General features: G+C 41.3%; 1 protein-coding gene across 7 annotated transcripts in view; it reads right to left on the bottom strand.

Annotated features, from left to right (window-relative positions):
• Camta (Calmodulin-binding transcription activator) overlaps positions 1-21,180 on the bottom strand; it is a 1,164,029-nt gene that overhangs the window by 104,040 nt on the left and 1,038,809 nt on the right. For all 7 annotated transcript variants that reach the window (XM_071671358.1, XM_071671359.1, XM_071671353.1 and 4 more), the window contains one exon: positions 10,929-11,074. In XM_071671358.1, coding sequence (XP_071527459.1) covers positions 10,929-11,074 — 146 coding nt within the window. The remainder of the gene's footprint in view (positions 1-10,928; positions 11,075-21,180) is intronic.

Genomic DNA, 21,180 nt, shown 5'->3' with positions numbered 1-21,180 from the left:
GCTCTCTGGCGATCTCTCCTACTTACATACGTATACTTATGTATATCTCGCTTTTTAAACCAGGTATTCCCAATCACCAATCCTTTTTCAGCACATAAATCTCCAAGCTCTTCACCATTTCCTTTTACAACACTGAACACTCCATGTATACCAATTATTCCCTCAACTGCCACATTACTCACCTTTGCATTCAAATCACCCATCACTATAACCCGGTCGCGTGCATCAAAACCACTCACACACTCATTCAGCTGCTCCCAAAACACTTGCCTCTCATGATCTTTCTTCTCATGCCCAGGTGCATATGCACCAATAATCACCCATCTCTCTCCATCAACTTTCAGTTTTACTCATATCAATCTAGAATTTAATTTCTTACAATCTATCACATACTCCCACCACTCCTGATTCAGTAGTAGTGTTACTCCTTCCCTTGCTCTTGTCCTCTCACTAACCCCTGACTTTACTCCCAAGACATTCCCAAACCACTCTTCCCCTTTACCCTTGAGCTTCGTTTCACTCAGAGCCAAAACATCCAGGTTCCTTTCCTCAAACATACTACCTATCTCTCCTTTTTTCTCATCTTGGTTACATCCACACACATCTAGACACCCCAATCTGAGCCTTCGAGGAGGATGAGCACTCCTCGCGTGACTTCTTCTTCTGTTTCCCCTTTTAGAAAGTTAAAATACAAGGAGGGGAGGGTTTCTGGCCCCCCACTCCCATCCCCTTTAGTCGCCTTCTACGACACGTGAGGAATGTGTGGGAAGTATTCTTTCTCCCCTATCCCCAGGGATATATATATATATATATATATATATATATATATATATATATATATATATATATATATATATATATATATATATATGGGGTGAAGAGGGTGGTGAGAGTAAGTGAGCTTGAGAAGGAGACCTGTGTGAGGAAGTACCAGGAGAGACTGAGTACAGAATGGAAAAAGGTGAGAACAATGGAAGTAAGGGGAGTGGGGGAGGAATGGGATGTATTTAGGGAATCAGTGATGGATTGCGCAAAAGATGCTTGTGGCATGAGAAGAGTGGGAGGTGGGTTGATTAGAAAGGGTAGTGAGTGGTGGGATGAAGAAGTAAGAGTGTTAGTGAAAGAGAAGAGAGAGGCATTTGGACGATTTTTGCAGGGAAAAAATGCAATTGAGTGGGAGATGTATAAAAGAAAGAGACAGGAGGTCAAGAGAAAGGTGCAAGAGGTGAAAAAAAGGGCAAATGAGAAATGGGGTGAGAGAGTATCATTAAATTTTAGGGAGAATAAAAAGATGTTCTGGAAGGAGGTAAATAAAGTGCGTAAGACAAGGGAGCAAATGGGAACTTCAGTGAAGGGCGCAAATGGGGAGGTGATAACAAGTAGTGGTGATGTGAGAAGGAGATGGAGTGAGTATTCTGAAGGTTTGTTGAATGTGTTTGATGATAGAGTGGCAGATATAGGGTGTTTTGGTCGAGGTGGTGTGCAAAGTGAGAGGGTTAGGGAAAATGATTTGGTAAACAGAGAAGAGGTAGTGAAAGCTTTGCGGAAGATGAAAGCCGGCAAGGCAGCAGGTTTGGATGGTATTGCAGTGGAATTTATTAAAAAAGGGGGTGACTGTATTGTTGACTGGTTGGTAAGGTTATTTAATGTATGTATGACTCATGGTGAGGTGCCTGAGGATTGGCGGAATGCGTGCATAGTGCCATTGTACAAAGGCAAAGGGGATAAGAGTGGGTGCTCAAATTACAGAGGTATAAGTTTGTTGAGTATTCCTGGTAAATTACATGGGAGGGTATTAATTGAGAGGGTGAAGGCATGTACAGAGCATCAGATTGGGGAAGAGCAGTGTGGTTTCAGAAGTGGTAGAGGATGTGTGGATCAGGTGTTTGCTTTGAAGAATGTATGTGAGAAATACTTAGAAAAGCAAATGGATTTGTATGTAGCATTTATGGATCTGGAGAAGGCATATGATAGAGTTGATAGAGATGCTCTGTGGAAGGTATTAAGAATATATGGTGTGGGAGGAAAGTTGTTAGAAGCAGTGAAAAGTTTTTATCGAGGATGTAAGGCATGTGTACGTTTAGGAAGAGAGGAAAGTGATTGGTTCTCAGTGAATGTAGGTTTGCGGCAGGGGTGTGTGATGTCTCCATGGTTGTTTAATTTGTTTATGGATGGGGTTGTTAGGGAGGTAAATGCAAGAGTTTTGGAAAGAGGGGCAAGTATGAAGTCTGTTCTGGATGAGAGAGCTTGGGAAGTGAGTCAGTTGTTGTTCGCTGATGACACAGCGCTGGTGGCTGATTCATGTGTGAAACTGCAGAAGCTAGTGACTGAGTTTGGTAAAGTGTGTGGAAGAAGAAAGTTAAGAGTAAATGTGAATAAGAGCAAGGTTATTAGGTACAGTAGGGTTGAGGGTCAAGTCAATTGGGAGGTGAGTTTGAATGGAGAAAAACTGGAGGAAGTGAAATGTTTTAGATATCTGGGAGTGGATCTGGCAGCGGATGGAACCATGGAAGCGGAAGTGGATCATAGGGTGGGGGAGGGGGCGAAAATTCTGGGGGCCTTGAAGAATGTGTGGAAGTCGAGAACATTATCTCGGAAAGCAAAAATGGGTATGTTTGAAGGAATAGTGGTTCCAACAATGTTGTATGGTTGCGAGGCGTGGGCTATGGATAGAGTTGTGCGCAGGAGGATGGATGTGCTGGAAATGAGATGTTTGAGGACAATGTGTGGTGTGAGGTGGTTTGATCGAGTGAGTAACGTAAGGGTAAGAGAGATGTGTGGAAATAAAAAGAGCGTGGTTGAGAGAGCAGAAGAGGGTGTTTTGAAGTGGTTTGGGCACATGGAGAGGATGAGTGAGGAAAGATTGACCAAGAGGATATATGTGTCGGAGGTGGAGGGAACAAGGAGAAGAGGGAGACCAAATTGGAGGTGGAAAGATGGAGTGAAAAAGATTTTGTGTGATCGGGGCCTGAACATGCAGGAGGGTGAAAGGAGGGCAAGGAATAGAGTGAATTGGAGCGATGTGGTATACCAGGGCTGACGTGCTGTCAGTGGATTGAATCAAGGCATGTGAAGCGTCTGGGGTAAACCATGGAAAGCTGTGTAGGTATGTATATTTGCGTGTGTGGATGTATGTATATACATGTGTATGGGGGGGGGGGGGGTGGGGCCATTTCTTTCGTCTGTTTCCTTGCGCTACCTCGCAAAAGCGGGAGACAGCGACAAAGTATATAAAAAAAAATATATATATATATATATATATATATATATATATATATATATATATATATATATATATATATATATATATATATGTATTTACTTATTTATTTATCTTGCTCTGTAACTGTCTCCCACGTTAGCGAGGTAGCGAAAGGAAACACACAAAAGAATGGCCCAACCCACCCACATGCATATGTATATACATACACATCCACACACGCAAAAATACCAACCTATACATCTCAATGTTCACATATATATACACACACAGACATATACATATATACACATGTACATAATTTATATTGTCTGCCTTATGTATTCCCATCGCCACCCCGCCACACATGGAATAACAACCCCCTCCCCCCTCATGTGTGTGAGGTAGCGCTAGGAAAAGACAACAAACGCCCCATTCGTTCACACTCAGTCTCTAGCTGTCATGTAATAATGCACTGAAACCACAGCTCCCTTTCCACATCCAGGCCCCACACAACTTTCCATGGTTTACCCCAGACACTTCACATGCCCTGGTTCAATCCATTGACAGCACGTCGACCCTGGTATACCACATCATTCCAATTCACTCATTCCTTGCACGCCTTTCACCCTTCTGCATGTTCAGGCCCTTATCACTTAAAATCTTTTCCACTCCATCTTTCCACCTCCAATTTGGTCTCCCACTTCTCCTCGTTCCTTCCACCTCTGACACATATATCCTCTTGGTCAATCTTTCCTCACTCATTCTCTCCATGTGACCAAACCATTTCAAAACACCCTCTTCTGCTCTCACAACCACACTCTTTTTATTTCCACACATCTCTCTTACCCTTACATTACTTACTCAATCAAACCACCTCACACCACATATTGTCCTCAAACATCTCATTTCCAGCACATCCACCCTCCTGTGAACAACTCTATCCATAGCCTATGCCTCGCAACCATACAACATTGTTGGAACCACTATTCCTTCAAACATACCCATTTTTGCTTTCCGAGATTATGTTCTCGACTTCCAAACATTCTTCAAGGCTCCTAGAATTTTCGCCCCCCTCCCCCACCCTATGATTCACTTCCGCTTCCATGGTTCCATCCGCTGCCAGATCCACTCCCAGATATCTAAAACATTTTACTTCCTCCAGTTTTTCTCCATTGAAACTTATCTCCCAATTGACTTGACCCTCAACCCTACTGTACCTAATAACCTTGCTCTTATTCACATTTACTCTTAACTTTCTTTCACACACTTTACCAAACTCAGTCATCAGCTTCTGCAGTTTCTCACATGAATCAGCCACCAGCGCTATATCATCAGCGAACAACAACTGACTCACTTCCCAAGCTCTTTCATCCACAACAGACTGCATACTTGCCCCTCTTTCCAAAACTCTTGCATTCACCTCCCTAACAACCCCATCCATAAACAAATTAAACAACCATGGAAACATCACACACCCCTGCCGCAAACCTACATTCATTGAAAACCATTCACTTTCCTCTCTTCCTACACGTACACATGCCTTACATCCTCGATAAAAACTTTTCACTGCTTCTAACAACTTGCCTCCCACACCATATATTCTTAATACCTTCCACAAAGCATCCCTATCAACTCTATCATATGCCTTCTCCAGATCCATAAATGCTACATACAAATCCATTTGCTTTTCTAAGTATTTCTCACATACATTCTTCAAAGCAAAAACCTGATCCACACATCCTCTACCACTTCTGAAACCACACTGCTCTTCCCCAATCTGATGCTCTGTACATGCCTTCACCCTCTTAATCAATACCCTTCCATATAATTTACCAGGAATACTCAACAAACTTATACCTCTGTAATTTGAGCACTCACTCTTATCCCCTTTGCCTTTGTACAATGGCACTATGCACGCATTCCGCCAATCCTCAGGCACCTCACCATGAATCATACATACATTAAATAATCTTACCAACCAGTCAACAATACAGTCACCCCCTTTTCTAATAAATTCCACTGAAATACCATCCAAACCTGCTGCCTTGCCGGCTTTCATCTTCCGCAAAGCTTTTACTACCTCTTCTCGGTTTACCAAATCATTTTCCCTAACCCTCTCACTTTGCACACCACCTTAACCAAAACACCCTATATCTGCCACTCTATCATCAAACACATTCAAGAAACCTTCAAAATACTCACTCCCTCTCCTTCTCACATCACCACAACTTGTTATCACCTCCCCATTAGCCCTGGGGATATGGGAGAAAGAATACTTCCAACATATTCCCTGCATATCGTAGAAGGCGACTAAAAGGGGAGGGAGCGGGGGGCTAGAAATCCTTCCCTCTCATTTTTTTTTTTAATTTTCCAAAAGAAGGAACAGAAAAGGGACTAGGTGAGGCTATTCCCTCGAAAGGCCCTGTCCTCAGTTCTTAATGCTACCTCACTAACGCGGGAGACAACGACAAAACAAAATAATAATAATAACAAAAATTATATCTATATAAATTTAAATAAATAAATAAATGAATATCTATTTTATCATACTTTGTCGCTGTCTCCTTCGTTAGCAAGGTACCGCAAGGAAACAGACACATGTATATACATACACGTCCACACACGCACATTTTCATACCTATACTCCTCAACGTATACATATATATATACACACACACAGACATATACATATATACACATATACATAATTCATACTGTCTGCCCTTATTCATTCCCTTTGCCACCCCGCCGCACATGAAAGGACAACCCCCTCCCCCTGCATGTGCATGAGGTAGCACTAAGAAAAGACAAAGGCCACATTCATTCACACTCAAGTCTCTAGCTGTCATGTATAATGCACCGAAACCACAGCTCCCTTTCCACATCCTGAGCCCACAAAACTTTCCATGGTTTACCCCAGACGCTTCACATGCATTGGTTCAATCCATTGACTGCACATCTAATTCCCTCCATTCCTTGCACGCCTTTCACCCTCCTGCATGTTCAGGCCCCGATCACTTAAAATCTTTTTTACTCCATCTTTCCACCTCCAATTTGGTCTCCCACTTCTTGTTCCCTCCACCTCTGACACATATATCCTCTTGGTCAATCTTTCCTCATTCATTCTCTCCATGTGACCAAACCATGTCTAAACTCCCTCTTCTGCTTTCTCAACCACACTCTTTTTACCATCACACATCTCTCTTACCCTTCCATTACTTACTTGATCAAACCAACCTCACACCACATATTGTCCTCAAACATCTCATTTCCAGCACATCTGCCCTCCTCCACACAACTCTATCTATAGCCCATGCCTCGCAACCATATAACATTGTTGGAACCACTATTACTTCAAACATACCCATTTTTGCTTTCCAAGATAATGTTCTCGACTTCCACACATCTTACAATGCTCCCAGAACTTTCATCCCCTCCCCCACCCTATGATTCACTTCCACTTCCATGGTTCCGTCCGCTGCCAAATCCACTCCCAGGTATCTAAAACATTTCACTTCCTCCAGTTTTTCTCCATTCAAACTTACCTCCCAACTGACTTGTCCCTCAACCCTACTGTACCAAATACCCTTGCTCTTATTCACATTCACTCTCAGCTTTCTTCTTTCACACACTACCAACCTCAGTCACCAGCTTCTGCAGTTTCTCACACGAATCAGCCACCAGCGCTGTATCATCAGCGAACTACAACTGACCCACTTCCCACGCTCTATCATCCACAACAGACTGCATACATGCCCCAATTTCCAAAACTCTTGCATTCACCTCCCTAATAACCCCATCCATAAACAAATTAAACAACCATAGAAATATCATGCACTCCTGCCGCAAACCGACATTCACTGACAACCAATCACTTTCCTCTCTTCCTACATGTACACATGCCTTACATCCTCAATAAAAACTTTTCATTGCTTCTAACAACTTGTCTCCCACACCAAATATTCTTAATACCTTCCACAAAGCATCTCTATCAACTCTAGCATATGCCTTCTCCAGAGCCATAAATGCTACATACAAATCCATTTGCTTTTCTAAGTATTTCTCACATACATTCCTCAAAGCAAACACCTGATATATATATTAGGAGAGATGGCCAGAGAGCGTTATTGGATTACATGTTAATTGATAGGCATGCGAAAGAGACTTTTGGATGTCAATGTGCTGAGAGGTGCAACTGGAGGGATGTCTGATCATTATCTTGTGGAGGCGAAGGTGAAGATTTGCAGAGGTTTTTAGAAAAGAAGAGAGAATGTTGGGGTGAAGAGGGTGGTGAGAGTAAGTGAGCTTGGGAAGGAGACTTGTGTGAGGAAGTACCAGGAGAGACTGAGTACAGAATGGAAAAAGGTGAGAACAAAGGATGTAGGGAGAGTGGGGGAGGATTGGGATGTATTTAGGGATGCAGTGATAGCTTACGCAAAAGATGCTTGTGGCATGAGAAGCATGGGAGGTGGGAAGATTAGAAAGAGTAGTGAGTGGTGGGATGAAGAAGTAAGATTATTAGTAAAAGAGAAGAGAGAGGGGCATTTGGACGATTTTTGCAGGGAAATAATGCAAATGACTGGGAGATGTATAAAAGAAAGAGGCAGGAGGTCAAGAGAAAGGTGCAAGAGGTGAAAAAGAGGGCAAATGAGAGTTGGGGTGAGAGAATATCATTAAATTTTAAGGAGAATAAAAAGATGTTTTGGAAGGAGGTAAATAAAGTGCATAAGACAAGGGAACAAATGGAAACATCAACGAAGGGGGCTAATGGGTAGGTGATAACAAGTAGTGGTGATGTGAGGAGATGGAGTGAGTATTTTGAAGGTTTGTTGAATGTGTTTGATGATAGAGTGGCAGATATAGGGTGTTTTGCTTGAGGTGGTGTGCAAAGTGAGAGGGTTGGAGAGAATGATTTGGTAAACAGAGAAGTGGTAGTAAAACCTTTGCGGAAGATGAAAGCCAGCGAGGCAGTGGGTTTGGATGGTACTGCAGTGGAATTTATTAAAAACTGGGGTGACTGTATTGTTGAGTGGTTGGTAAGGTTATTTAATGTATGTATGACTCATGGTGAGGTGCCTGAGGACTGGAGAAATGCTTGCATAGTGCCATTGTACAAAGGCAAAGGGGATAAGAGTGAGTGCTCAAATTACAGAGGTATAAGTTTGTTGAGTATTCCTGGGAAATCATATGGGAGGGTATTGATTGAGAGGGTGAAGGTATGTACAGAGCATCAGATTGGGGAAGAGCAGTGTGGTTTTAGAAGTGGTAGAGGATGTGTGGATCAGGTGTTTGCTTTGAAGAATGTATGTGAGAAATACTTAGAAAAGCAAATGGATCTGTATGTAGCATTTATGGATCTGGAGAAGGCACATGATAGAGTTGATAGAGAAGCTCTGTGGAAGGTATTAAGATTATATGGTGTGGGAGGTAAGTTGTTAGAAGCAGTGAAAAATTTTTATCGAGGATGTAAGGCATGTGTACGTGTAGGAAGAGAGGAGAGTGATTGGTTCTCAGTGAATGTTGGTTTGCGGCAGGGGTGCGTGATGTCTCCATGGTTGTTGAATTTGTTTATGGATGGGGTTATTAGGGATGTGAATGCAAGAGTTCTGGAAAGAGGGGCATGTATGTAGTGTGTTGTGGATGAGAGATCTTGGGAAGTGAGTCAGTTGTTGTTTGCTGATGATACAGCGCTGGTGGCTGATTCATGTGAGAAACTGCAGAAGCTGGTGACTGAGTTTGGTAAAGTGTCTGAAAGAAGAAAGCTGAGAGTAAATATGAATAAGAACAAGGTTATTAGGTACAGTAGGATCGAGGGACAAGTCAAGTGGGAGGTAAGTCTGAATGGAGAAAAACTGGAGGAAGTGAAGTGTTTTAGATATCTGGGAGTGGATTTGGCAGTGGATGGAACCATGGAAGCGGAAGTGAATCATAGGGTGGGGGAGGGGGCAAAAGTTTTGGGAGCATTGAAAAATGTGTGGAAGTCGAAAGCGTTATCTTGGAAAGCAAAAATGGGTATGTTTGAAGGAATAGTGGTTCCAACAATGTTATATGGTTGCGAGGTGTGGGCTATAGATAGAGTTGTGCGGAGGAGGGGTGGATTTGCTGGAAATGAGATGTTTGAGGACAATATATATTCATTTCATTTCTATTATACTCTGTCGCTGTCTCATGCATTAGTGAGGTAGCGCAAGGAAACAGACAAAAGAAAGGACCAATCCACCCACATACACATGTATATACATACACGTCCACACATGCACATATACATACCTATACATCTCAATGTATACATATATATACACACAGAGACATACACATATATACATATGTACATAATTCATACTGTCTGTCCTTATTCATTCCCATTGCCAACCCACCACACATGAAATGACAACTCCCTCCCCCCGCATGTGCACATGGTAGCACTAGGAAAAGACAACAAAAGCCACATTCGTTCACACTCAGTCTCTAGCTGTCATGTATAATGCACCGAAACCACAGCTCCCTTTCCACATCCAGGCCCCACAAAACTTTCCATGGTTTACCCCAGATGCTTCACATGCCCTGGTTCAATCCATTGACAGCATGTCGACCCTGGTATACCACATCGTTCTAATTCCCTCTATTCCTTGCACACCTTTCACCCTCCTGCATGTTCAGGCCCCGGTTGCTCAAAATCTTTTTCACTCCATCTTTCCACCTCCAATTTGTTTTCCCACTTCTCCTCGTTCCCTCCACCTCTGATACATATATCCTCTTTGTCAATCTTTCCTCACTCATTCTCTCCATGTGACCAAACCATTTCAAAACACCTTCTTCTGCTCCCTCTACCACACTCTTTTTATCACCACACATCTCTCTTACCCTTTCATTCCTTACCCGATCAAAGCACCTCATACCACATACTGTCCAACATCTCATTTCCAACACATCCACCCTTCTCCGCACAACTCTATCATACGTGACAGCTAGAGACTGAGTGTGTATGAGTGTGGCCTTTGTTGTCTTTTCCTAGTGTTACCTCACGCGCTTGCGGGGGGGAGGGTATATATTCATACTTGATCACCGTTTCCTATGTTAACAAGGTAACACAAGGAATGCATGCAGAAAGTCTATATTCGCTCAAACCCATTCTACAGTTATCATGTGCAATGCACTGAAACCACAGACCCTATCCACAATCAGGTTCCTTCACACACACACCTGTAACATGGGGAAACAGAGTACTGGAAGGAAAGAAATGGGGAAAGAATGCATAGGAAGGTGTACTTAATGGAGGTGTATAAGGAGTGGGATAAGTGAAGACTCTTTTGCTATGGCTACCCCCTTGTTGGAAGTTCCAGGAGAGAATTGGCATCAGAGATAAACAAAGGTATGGAGGCAGGTTCACATGCTCTGGTTCAGTCTAATGACAGCCCTTGACTCCAGGATCTGTGGTAATCCTATATATGATCATATATGTTTCATATCTTGTTTATGTGAACACTTTGTATAAATCAAGTGACTCACCTCTTTATGCAACATTACCTACGAGTGATATCAAATCTAATTAAGTATATTATTTCACACAGTCTTGAAATAGTGTCATTGGTAATGGAAGTGGAGTTTCCATAGCTGAATATAATCTATCTTTGATCAAGTGGATATATCCAGGGAATATAGTCTTGACAAAATGAGATTATTAAATTCTCAACTGGTCAAAAGAAAACCTCCATATCTTATTTACTTGTTTGTAACGCCTATAGTAATTCTGAATGACAATTGCAGCCTGCCTCTCTTTATCTTGTTCTTGGAGTCTCTTGCGTCCTTTGTAGAGCCGGTAAGCTTTTTGAATGGTCTTGGCAGCTTCATAAAGTTCCCGTTGCTCACGGTCTGGAACATTTGAAATTAGTTATACAAATCCGAAAGATCTGCAGCACGTTCAGTTTATAACTTCAACTAACTACATGAATGGAGCAAAAAAAAAGGAAGAGAATAATAGATTTTAAACACTGGATGGATACCTTCAATAATCTACCTCATAAATGCAATAACACCACCTATTATATCCATGTACTAGTGTAAAAAGGAAAACCTCAGAAAAAGTATCGATCAACACACAAAAAAGTAATTTCCCACATTCACATCAGGATTCCTTGTGGAATCTCTTAACATAAAGAACATGATGGCACCATATCTTTTCACATCCCTCTGTTACTATTCCCTTTCATCAATATACTAACTCACTCAAAACATCTGCCACATGTATGGTTTACCCTTTCTCCTACTCTTACTCGTAGTACCATACTCTGCTAAACTCCTTTTATTAATCTTCCCAAAATAATTCTACCATAATCTATTTCTTTAAAGCAAATAATATAGGTAGTCCATGAATTTCTCATGTATTGAACAATGATAGGCTTATTCAACAAACTCTAAATTCTAAACTGATATTGTATCCTTATTTGATATTCTATAAAGCAGCCACACAAGTTAGATATAATTTGATTTTGGCAATGTTTACCATTTATATTTTTTTGCCTAATTCATACTTATATTTCTGGTCTAATTTTCAGCTACGTACTTACACTTGAAAGAATTATAATGCTGCAGAATTCAACAAAAATTACAGTAAAAAATTCTAAGAAGTCAATAAAAACTTGATTCAAAATGTAAGACATTTACTTAAAAACTGCTGTATCTGGTAGGTAGTAGCAGCCAACAACCAGGGAGGTATATTACCAGTATCGGGAGGGTTTGTGACATCTGCTGAGAGGTTGTTAAGTTGCAATCCTCTGACCCAGGTAGCTGTCTTTTCTTTATGCCTCACTAACATGTGCACTACTGGCATTCTGTCCACAAACATACAATCTCTCCTTATCATATGTAACACTTGATAACACTTAACTCATTCAGCTCATTCTTCGTAACTCTATATATTCCTGCAATGAGCACTATGCACTAGCCCTGCCTTTTGGCAAAATGGTAGGAGCAGAAGATAAAAGTAGTAGGTAGGAAGATTTATGCAGGAGCATTAGGTAGCAACATTAGGTAGAAGTTCTAGGAAGGAGCATTGGATAGTAATCAAGAATATTAGGTAGGAACCTCTGCAAACACTGGCTAGACTTGCCCTCTGCCAGTGGCCTGTTAAGAGTGAGGCACAAAAGGCTTTGAAGTGGTACTGGAGTTCTTTACTGTGGAGACTGTTGCTGTGGCCACCCCTTTGAGGGAGTTCCCACTGAAGAAGGTGTCAGAGATATAGATAGATATATAGAATGCTGTATCCAGATTATGAATGCCAGTTAAGGAACGTAGATGCCAAGGTGTCAAACCATCAGCTGGAGACTGATTCTTGTCATGACATCCATCATGACAAACGTAGAAAGCAGGATAGTATGGGAGCAAATAAATTAGAGACAAGTTCAACTTAAATGTTCCTACTCCATTAAAGTTTTCTTCTGAAAGTACATGACAAAGGGGTTACAGGCATTCCAGGATTAGCTTTGAAAAAATTAATGAATAAGAGCAAGGTTATTAGGTACAGTAGGGTTGAGGGTCAAGTCAATTGGGAGGTGAGTTTGAATGGAGAAAAACTGGAGGAAGTGAAGTGTTTTAGATATCTGGGAGTGGATCTGGCAGCGGATGGAACCATGGAAGCGGAAGTGGATCATAGGGTGGGGGAGGGGGCGAAAATTCTGGGAGCCTTGAAGAATGTGTGGAAGTCGAGAACATTATCTCGGAAAGCAAAAATGAGTATGTTTGAAGGAATAGTGGTTCCAACAATGTTGTATGGTTGCGAGGCGTGGACTATGGATAGAGTTGTGCGCAGGAGGATGGATGTGCTGGAAATGAGATGTTTGAGGTCAATGTGTGGTGTGAGGTGGTTTGATCGAGTAAGTAACGTAAGGGTAAGAGAGATGTGTGGAAATAAAAAGAGCGTGGTTGAGAGAGCAGAAGAGGGTGTTTTGAAATGGTTTGGTCACATGGAGAGAATGAGTGAGGAAAGATTGACCAAGAGGATATACGTGTCGGAGGTGGAGGGAACGAGGAGAAGAGGGAGACCAAATTGGAGGTGGAAAGATGGAGTGAAAAAGATTTTGTGTGATCGGGGCCTGAACATGCAGGAGGGTGAAAGGAGGGCAAGGAATAGAGTGAATTGGAGCGATGTGGTATACCGGGGTTGACGTGCTGTCAGTGGATTGAATCAAGGCATGTGAAGCGTCTGAGGTAAACCATGGAAAGCTGTGTAGGTATGTATATTTGCGTGTGTGGACGTATGTATATACATGTGTATGGGGGTGGGTTGGGCCATTTCTTTCGTCTGTTTCCTTGCGCTACCTCGCAAACGCGGGAGACAGCGACAAAGCAAAAAAAAAAGGAAAAAAAAAACTTGTCAAAAGTGCATCACACATCACCACAATTGAAAATAGACAAAAATAATATGTATTTCACCCAAAATCAGCACATTACGCTACCACTAAAATAATCATCAACACTATTATGAGCACAATCATTACCATCCATCACCATCACAATTCACCACCACACTACCCATCTGTGCCATCACTGCCATATGACCCATTAGTACTACTACCATCTCAACATCAACCTTCTGCACCCAAAAGTTAATGAAAATAAAAGAAAATTAACTAAGACATACCTGGAGAGTGAAGTCGATATGTATAATGACTCTAAAAAAAAGACTGAGGTGATGGTGCTTGTTTCTTTCTAATGGGTTTGTTTTCCCACTAAACAGCATTTATTTCATCACCATCACTGCCATCATCACTACCACAAACCACCATTATTACCACCAACCATCACAAACACAAACTACTACCACCAACAACCATAATCAATCTTCAGAAGTAACAAAATACACACTAAGGTTCATGATAGCCCAAGAGTGTGGTGACATGTTTGACATGTCTGCTGATTATGAAAAATGGCATTGTGAATGCTATATTTGATATGCATCTTGTATAAAAGAAAGGGGGATGTGAATTAATCTTATGTTCAGTATTTGTACAATAAAGTGTAACTTTTATCATTAATGTTCACCACACACATGAAAGAACTGAAAGTAGGGGTGATGATGGAGATAAAACCACCATTTACCCTGCTTGGTAACTCCATCACAACTACTAAGGGTGCTCACAGCTGGCTTTCTTTGATTAGTTCTTACAGTGCAAGAGTCTTCCCTTCTGTAATTATGAGTTTAGTATTTGTGCAATAAATCTTATATCATCACAATCTAACACAAACATAAAATAACTGATATAATTCAGAGATCAAGTAGGATCCCATCAAACTGGTAAACACTTTTGGCACCTTTTGTAGTTTTTATATATATTATACAGTGACTGAGTTTGGAAAAGTGTGTGAAAGGAGAGAGTTGAGAGTAAATGTATATAAGAGCATGGTTATATGGTTCAGAAGGGTTGAGGGACAAGTTAACTGGGATGTAATTTAGAAAGGAGAAAAAATGGAGGAATTGAAGCATTTTAGATATCTGGGAGCAAATGAAACCATGGAAGCAGAAGTGAGACACAGGATGGGGGAGGAGCGAAGGTTCTAGGAGTGATGAAGAATGCATGGAAGGGGAGAATGTTGTCTTGGAGAACAAAAATGGGTATGTTGGAAGAAATAGTAGTTCCAACAATGTTATATGGCTGCAAGGAATGGGCTATAGATAGGGTTGTACAGAGAAGGGTGGATGTGTTGGAAATGAAATGTCTGAGGAAAGTACGCAGTGACAGACAAGTGAGGATATCAAAGTTTATTCAATGGACGAAGGAAATTTCCATATAACAAGGAAGTAAACTTGAAGTCTGAAGAATTTGGGGCTAGAGGGATGGGGATTAATAAAGCAAATGTGAAAGTGTGGAACCCTTTCATGCACTGCACACAGAAAAACTGATATTTGGAAAGAATGGAAAACCAAGTTTATGGAACATGAGTGTCATTTAGTCAAAGTGCTGTGTTTGAATATGCAATGCTCAAAAGCTGACATAATATGGTTGAATAAAGACAACTAAATGAAAATCAGGGTCAAACATTTTTGCAAAACAATGAAAAAAGTAGTTTAACTTGTACTGACTTAAAACAAATGTAAAATGATTTTATTTGTCACTATGCACAAATCGAAATATTTCACACTCACCTTACATTCTAATAAGTAAACACCACAAATCAAAACATTAAATCAAAACACTTTTGTACACAAATACTGATAAGATTTACTATCCAGTCTCATAAATACCATCAATTAAAACAGTAGATTATGACATATTCACAAAAAATACAGTAAAACTATCACATCTGTATTTTAAAATCAGTAGTGTAAAAGACTAATTATACTTTAAAAATACTTGAAACAAAAATGATGTTCACTACCTCACTAATGCGGGAAATGGCGAATAGTATGAAAAAAAAAAAAAATGATGTTATAACGTCTCCTTTCATACTTCCATTCTTGTTCACTGTTTCCAGAATGAACGAGGTAGTGCTAGGAGCAGACAAAGAAATAGTTTCATTTACTCACATCCATTCTCTAACTGTCTTGTGTAATGAATTCTCACATCTTGTATCAATGGTCTTATTTTGAAGGCAAATGTCAATTCTATTAAAGTACTGTAATCAACTTCTACATTTTGCTATAAATCTCAATGACAAACATTACACCTGCATAATGCATAAAAAAAAATTCCTTGAATTAGCATGGAAGTTTCTATAACAATCTTTCATCCCTGTCTGGAGAAATCTCATCAAACTCTACATCACCAAATCCCCTTAAAGGGAAGAAAGAGCATTCTCCTTGGTTGTGTGAGGTGTCTTCTAAAAGTCAAGTGAAACTGGAGAAAATTACAAGAGAATTGACTGATATGATATCTCTTTCTTTCCTCAAATGGCAAGGCTGAGGAATTCTCTGAACGAATCTGATTGATTTCATTATCATTTTCTCATGTTCTTTTTCATCCCTGATGGTTATAAGTGGGAGAAGTTGTGCCAGTGAAAAAAAAATCTAGTTACAGCATCAAAGGTTTTAACTTTCTCATTAGATTATAAAAAGTCCATATATATTTTCTCACATATGGAAATTCATTATAAAATCTTAAATGCTAAAGCTGCATCCTAAAAACTGAAGGAAGTGCAGTGTTTTAGATATCTGGGAATGGACTTAACAGCAAATGGAACTATGGAAGCAGATGTGAGTCACAGGGTAGGGGAGGGAGTGAAGGTTCTGGGAATGATGAAGAATATGTGGAAGGACAGAAATGTTATCTCAGAGAGCAAAAATGGGAATGTTTGAAGGAACAGTAGTTCCAACAATGTTATATGGCTGTGAGGTATGGGCTATAGATAGGGTTGTACAGAGGAGGGTGGATGTGTTGGAAATGAAATGTTTAAGGACGATATGTGGTGTGAGGTGGTTTGATCGAGTAAGTAATGAAAGGGTAAGAGAGATGTGTGAAAATAAAAAGAGTGTGGTTGAGAGAGCAGAAGAGGGTGTGTTGAAATGGTTTGGACTTTTGTAAAGAATGAGGGAGGAAAGACTGACAAAGAGGATATATGTGTCAGAGGTGGAGGGAACAAGAAGCAGGAGACCAAATTGGAAGTGGAAGAGAGTGAAAAAGGTTTTGAGCTATTGGGGACTGAACGTACAGGAGGGTGAGAGGTGCACAAGGAATACAGTGAATTGGAACGATGTGGTATACCAGGGTCATCATGCTGTCACTGGACTGAAGCAGGGCATGTGAAACATTTGGGGCACACCATGGAAAGGTCTGTGGGGCCTTGATGTGAATAGGGAGCTGTGGTTTTGGTGCATTACACATGACAGCTATAGACTGAGTGTGAATGAATGTGGCCTTTTTGTCTGTTTCCCTGGCATACCTTGCTGAAGCAGTGGGTAGCAATGCTGTTTCCTGTGGGATGGTGCCAGGAATGGATGAAGGCAAGCAAGTATGAATATGTACATGTGTATATATGTATATGAATGGAAAGGATCACAATTTTGCACATGATCAAGATATTTCCATGTGGACTCATAGGAACGTATATGAACGTATATGTTGATATGTATACGTGCATATGTTGATATGTATGTGTGGGTGTATGGGCATTCATTTACATATATGTGTACATGAATGGATGGGCCATTCTTTCTTCGTCTTTTTCCTGGTCCATCCACTCATATACACACATATATACACACACATATATGAGTGGTGGGATGAAGAAGTAAGAGTATTAGTGAAAGAGAAGAGAGAGGCATTTGGACGATTTTTGCAGGGAAAAAATGCAATTGAGTGGGAGAAGTATAAAAGAAAGAGACAGGAGGTCAAGAGAAAGGTGCAAGAGGTGAAAAAAAGGGCTAATGAGAGTTGGGGTGAGAGACTATCAGTAAATTTTAGGGAGAATAAAAAGATGTTCTGGAAGGAGGTAAATAGGGTGCGTAAGACAAGGGAGCAAATGGGAACTTCAGTGAAGGGCGTAAATGGGGAGGTGATAACAAGTAGTGGTGATGTGAGAAGGAGATGGAATGAGTATTTTGAAGGTTTGTTGAATGTGTCTGATGACAGAGTGGCAGATATAGGGTGTTTGGGTCGAGGTGGTGTGCAAAGTGAGAGGGTTAGGGAAAATGATTTGGTAAACAGAGAAGAGGTAGTAAAAGCTTTGCGGAAGATGAAAGCCGGCAAGGCAGCAGGTTTGGATGGTATTGCAGTGGAATTTATTAAAAAAGGGGGTGACTGTATTGTTGACTGGTTGGTAAGGTTATTTAATGTATGTATGACTCATGGTGAGGTGCCTGAGGATTGGCGGAATGCTTGCATAGTGCCATTGTACAAAGGCAAAGGGGATAAGAGTGAGTGCTCAAATTACAGAGGTATAAGTTTGTTGAGTATTCCTGGTAAATTATATGGGAGGGTATTGATTGAGAGGGTGAAGGCATGTACAGAGCATCAGATTGGGGAAGAGCAGTGTGGTTTCAGAAGTGGTAGAGGATGTGTGGATCAGGTGTTTGCTTTGAAGAATGTATGTGAGAAATACTTAGAAAAGCAAATGGATTTGTATGTAGCATTTATGGATCTGGAGAAGGCATATGATAGAGTTGATAGAGATGCTCTGTGGAAGGTATTAAGAATATATGGTGTGGGAGGAAAGTTGTTAGAAGCAGTGAAAAGTTTTTATCGAGGATGTAAGGCATGTGTACGTGTAGGAAGAGAGGAAAGTGATTGGTTCTCAGTGAATGTAGGTTTGCGGCAGGGGTGTGTGATGTCTCCATGGTTGTTTAATTTGTTTATGGATGGGGTTGTTAGGGAGGTAAATGCAAGAGTTTTGGAAAGAGGGGCAAGTATGAAGTCTGTTGGGGATGAGAGAGCTTGGGAAGTGAGTCAGTTGTTGTTCGCTGATGATACAGCGCTGGTGGCGGATTCATGTGAGAAACTGCAGAAGCTGGTGACGGAGTTTGGTAAAGTGTGTGGAAGAAGAAAGTTAAGAGTAAATGTCAATAAGAGCAAGGTTATTAGGTACAGTAGGGTTGAGGGTCAAGTCAATTGGGAGGTGAGTTTGAATGGTGAGAGGCTGGAGGAAGTGAAGTGTTTTAGATATCTGGGAGTGGATCTGTCAGCGGATGGAACCATGGAAGCGGAAGTGGATCATAGGGTGGGGGAGGGGGCGAAAATTTTGGGAGCCTTGAAAAATGTGTGGAAGTCGAGAACATTATCCCGGAAAGCAAAAATGGGTATGTTTGAAGGAATAGTAGTTCCAACAATGTTGTATGGTTGCGAGGCGTGGGCTATGGATAGAGTTGTGCGTAGGAGGATGGATGTGCTGGAAATGAGATGTTTGAGGACAATGTGTGGTGTGAGGTGGTTTGATCGAGTAAGTAACGTAAGGGTAAGAGAGATGTGTGGAAATAAAAAGAGCGTGGTTGAGAGAGCAGAAGAGGGTGTTTTGAAATGGTTTGGGCACATGGAGAGAATGAGTGAGGAAAGATTGACCAAGAGGATATATGTGTCGGAGGTGGAGGGAACGAGGAGAAGAGGGAGACCAAATTGGAGGTGGAAAGATGGAGTGAAAAGGATTTTGTGTGATCGGGGCCTGAACATGCAGGAGGGTGAAAGGAGGGCAAGGAATAGAGTGAATTGGAGCGATGTGGTATACAGGGGTTGACGTGCTGTCAGTGGATTGAATCAAGGCATGTGAAGCGTCTGGGGTAAACCATGGAAAGCTGTGTAGGTATGTATATTTGCGTGTGTGGACGTGTGTATGTACATGTGTATGGGGGGGGTTGGGCCATTTCTTTCGTCTGTTTCCTTGCGCTACCTCGCAAACGCAGGAGACAGCGACAAAGTATAAAAAAAAAAAAAAAAAAAAAAAAAATATATATATTTATTCATTCACTCTATTCCTTGCACGCCTTTCACCCTCCTGCATGTTCAGGCCCCGATCACTCAAAATCTTCTTCACTCCATCTTTCCATCTCCAATTTGGTCTCCCTCTTCTCCTTGTTCCCTCCACCTCTGACACATATATCCTCTTGGTCAATCTTTCCTCACTCATTCTTTCCATGTGACCAAACCATTTCAAAACACCCTCTTCTGCTCTCTCAACCAAGCTCTTTTTATTACCACACATCTCTCTTACCCTCACATTACTTACTCGATCAAACCACCTCACACCACATACTGTCCTCAAACATCTCATTTCCGGCACATCCAACCTCCTCCGCACAATTCTATCCATAGCCTACGCCTCGCAACCATATAACATTGTTGGAACCACTATTCCTTCAAACATACCCATTATTGCTTTCCGAGATAATGTTCACGACTTCCACACATTCTTCAATGCTCCCAGAACTTTCGCCCCCTCCCCCATCCTATGATTCACTTCCGCTTACATGGTTCCATCCGCTGCCAAATCCACTCCAGTTTTTCTCCATTCAAACTTACCTCCCAATTGACTTGACCCTCAACCCTACTATACCTAATAACCTTGCTCTTATTCACATTTACTCTCAGCTCTCTTCTTTCACACACTTTACCAAACTCAGTCACCAGCTTCTGCAGTTTCTCACACGAATCAGCCACCAGCGCTGTATCATCAGCGAACAACAACTGACTCACTTCTCAAGCTCTCTCATCCACAACAGACTACATACTTGCCCCTCTTTCCAAAACTCTTGCATTCACCTCCCTAACAACCCCATCCATAAACAAACTAAACAACCATGGAGACATCACACACCCCTGATGCAAACCAACATTCACTGAGAACCAATCCCTTTCCTCTCTTCCTACATGTACACATGCCTTACATCGATAGAAACTTTTCACTGCTTCTAACAACTTGCCTCCCACACCATATATTCATAATACCTTCCACAGAGCATCTCTATCAACTCTATAGTATATATATATATATATATATATATATATATATATATATATATATATATTTCTTATTTTTATTATACTTTGTCGCTGTCTCCCGTGTTTGCGAGGTAGCGCAAGGAAACAGACGAAAGAAATGGCCCAACCCCCCCATACACATGTATATACATACGTCCACACACGCAAATATACATACCTACACAGCTTTCCATGGTTTACCCCAGACGCTTCACATGCCTTGATTCAATCCACTGACAGCACGTCAACCCCAGTATACCACATCGCTCCAATTCACTCTATTCCTTGCCCTCCTTTCACCCTCCTGCATGTTCAGGCCCCGATCACACAAAATCTTTTTCACTCCATCTTTCCACCTCCAATTTGGTCTCCCTCTTCTCCTCGTTCCCTCCACCTCCGACACATATATAGGTTTGCGGCAGGGGTGTGTGATGTCTCCATGGTTGTTTAATTTGTTTATGGATGGGGTTGTTAGGGAGGTGAATGCAAGAGTTTTGGAAAGAGGGGCAAGTATGAAGTCTGTTGGGGATGAGAGAGCTTGGGAAGTGAGTCAGTTGTTGTTCGCTGATGATACAGCGC

The sequence above is a fragment of the Panulirus ornatus genome, chromosome 16 (genome assembly GCF_036320965.1).
Source record: "Panulirus ornatus isolate Po-2019 chromosome 16, ASM3632096v1, whole genome shotgun sequence".
Classification (NCBI taxonomy): Eukaryota; Metazoa; Arthropoda; class Malacostraca; order Decapoda; family Palinuridae; genus Panulirus; species Panulirus ornatus.
The sequence above is the reverse complement of the archived record's forward strand: the minus strand, read 5'-3'. Positions and strand labels throughout refer to the sequence as shown.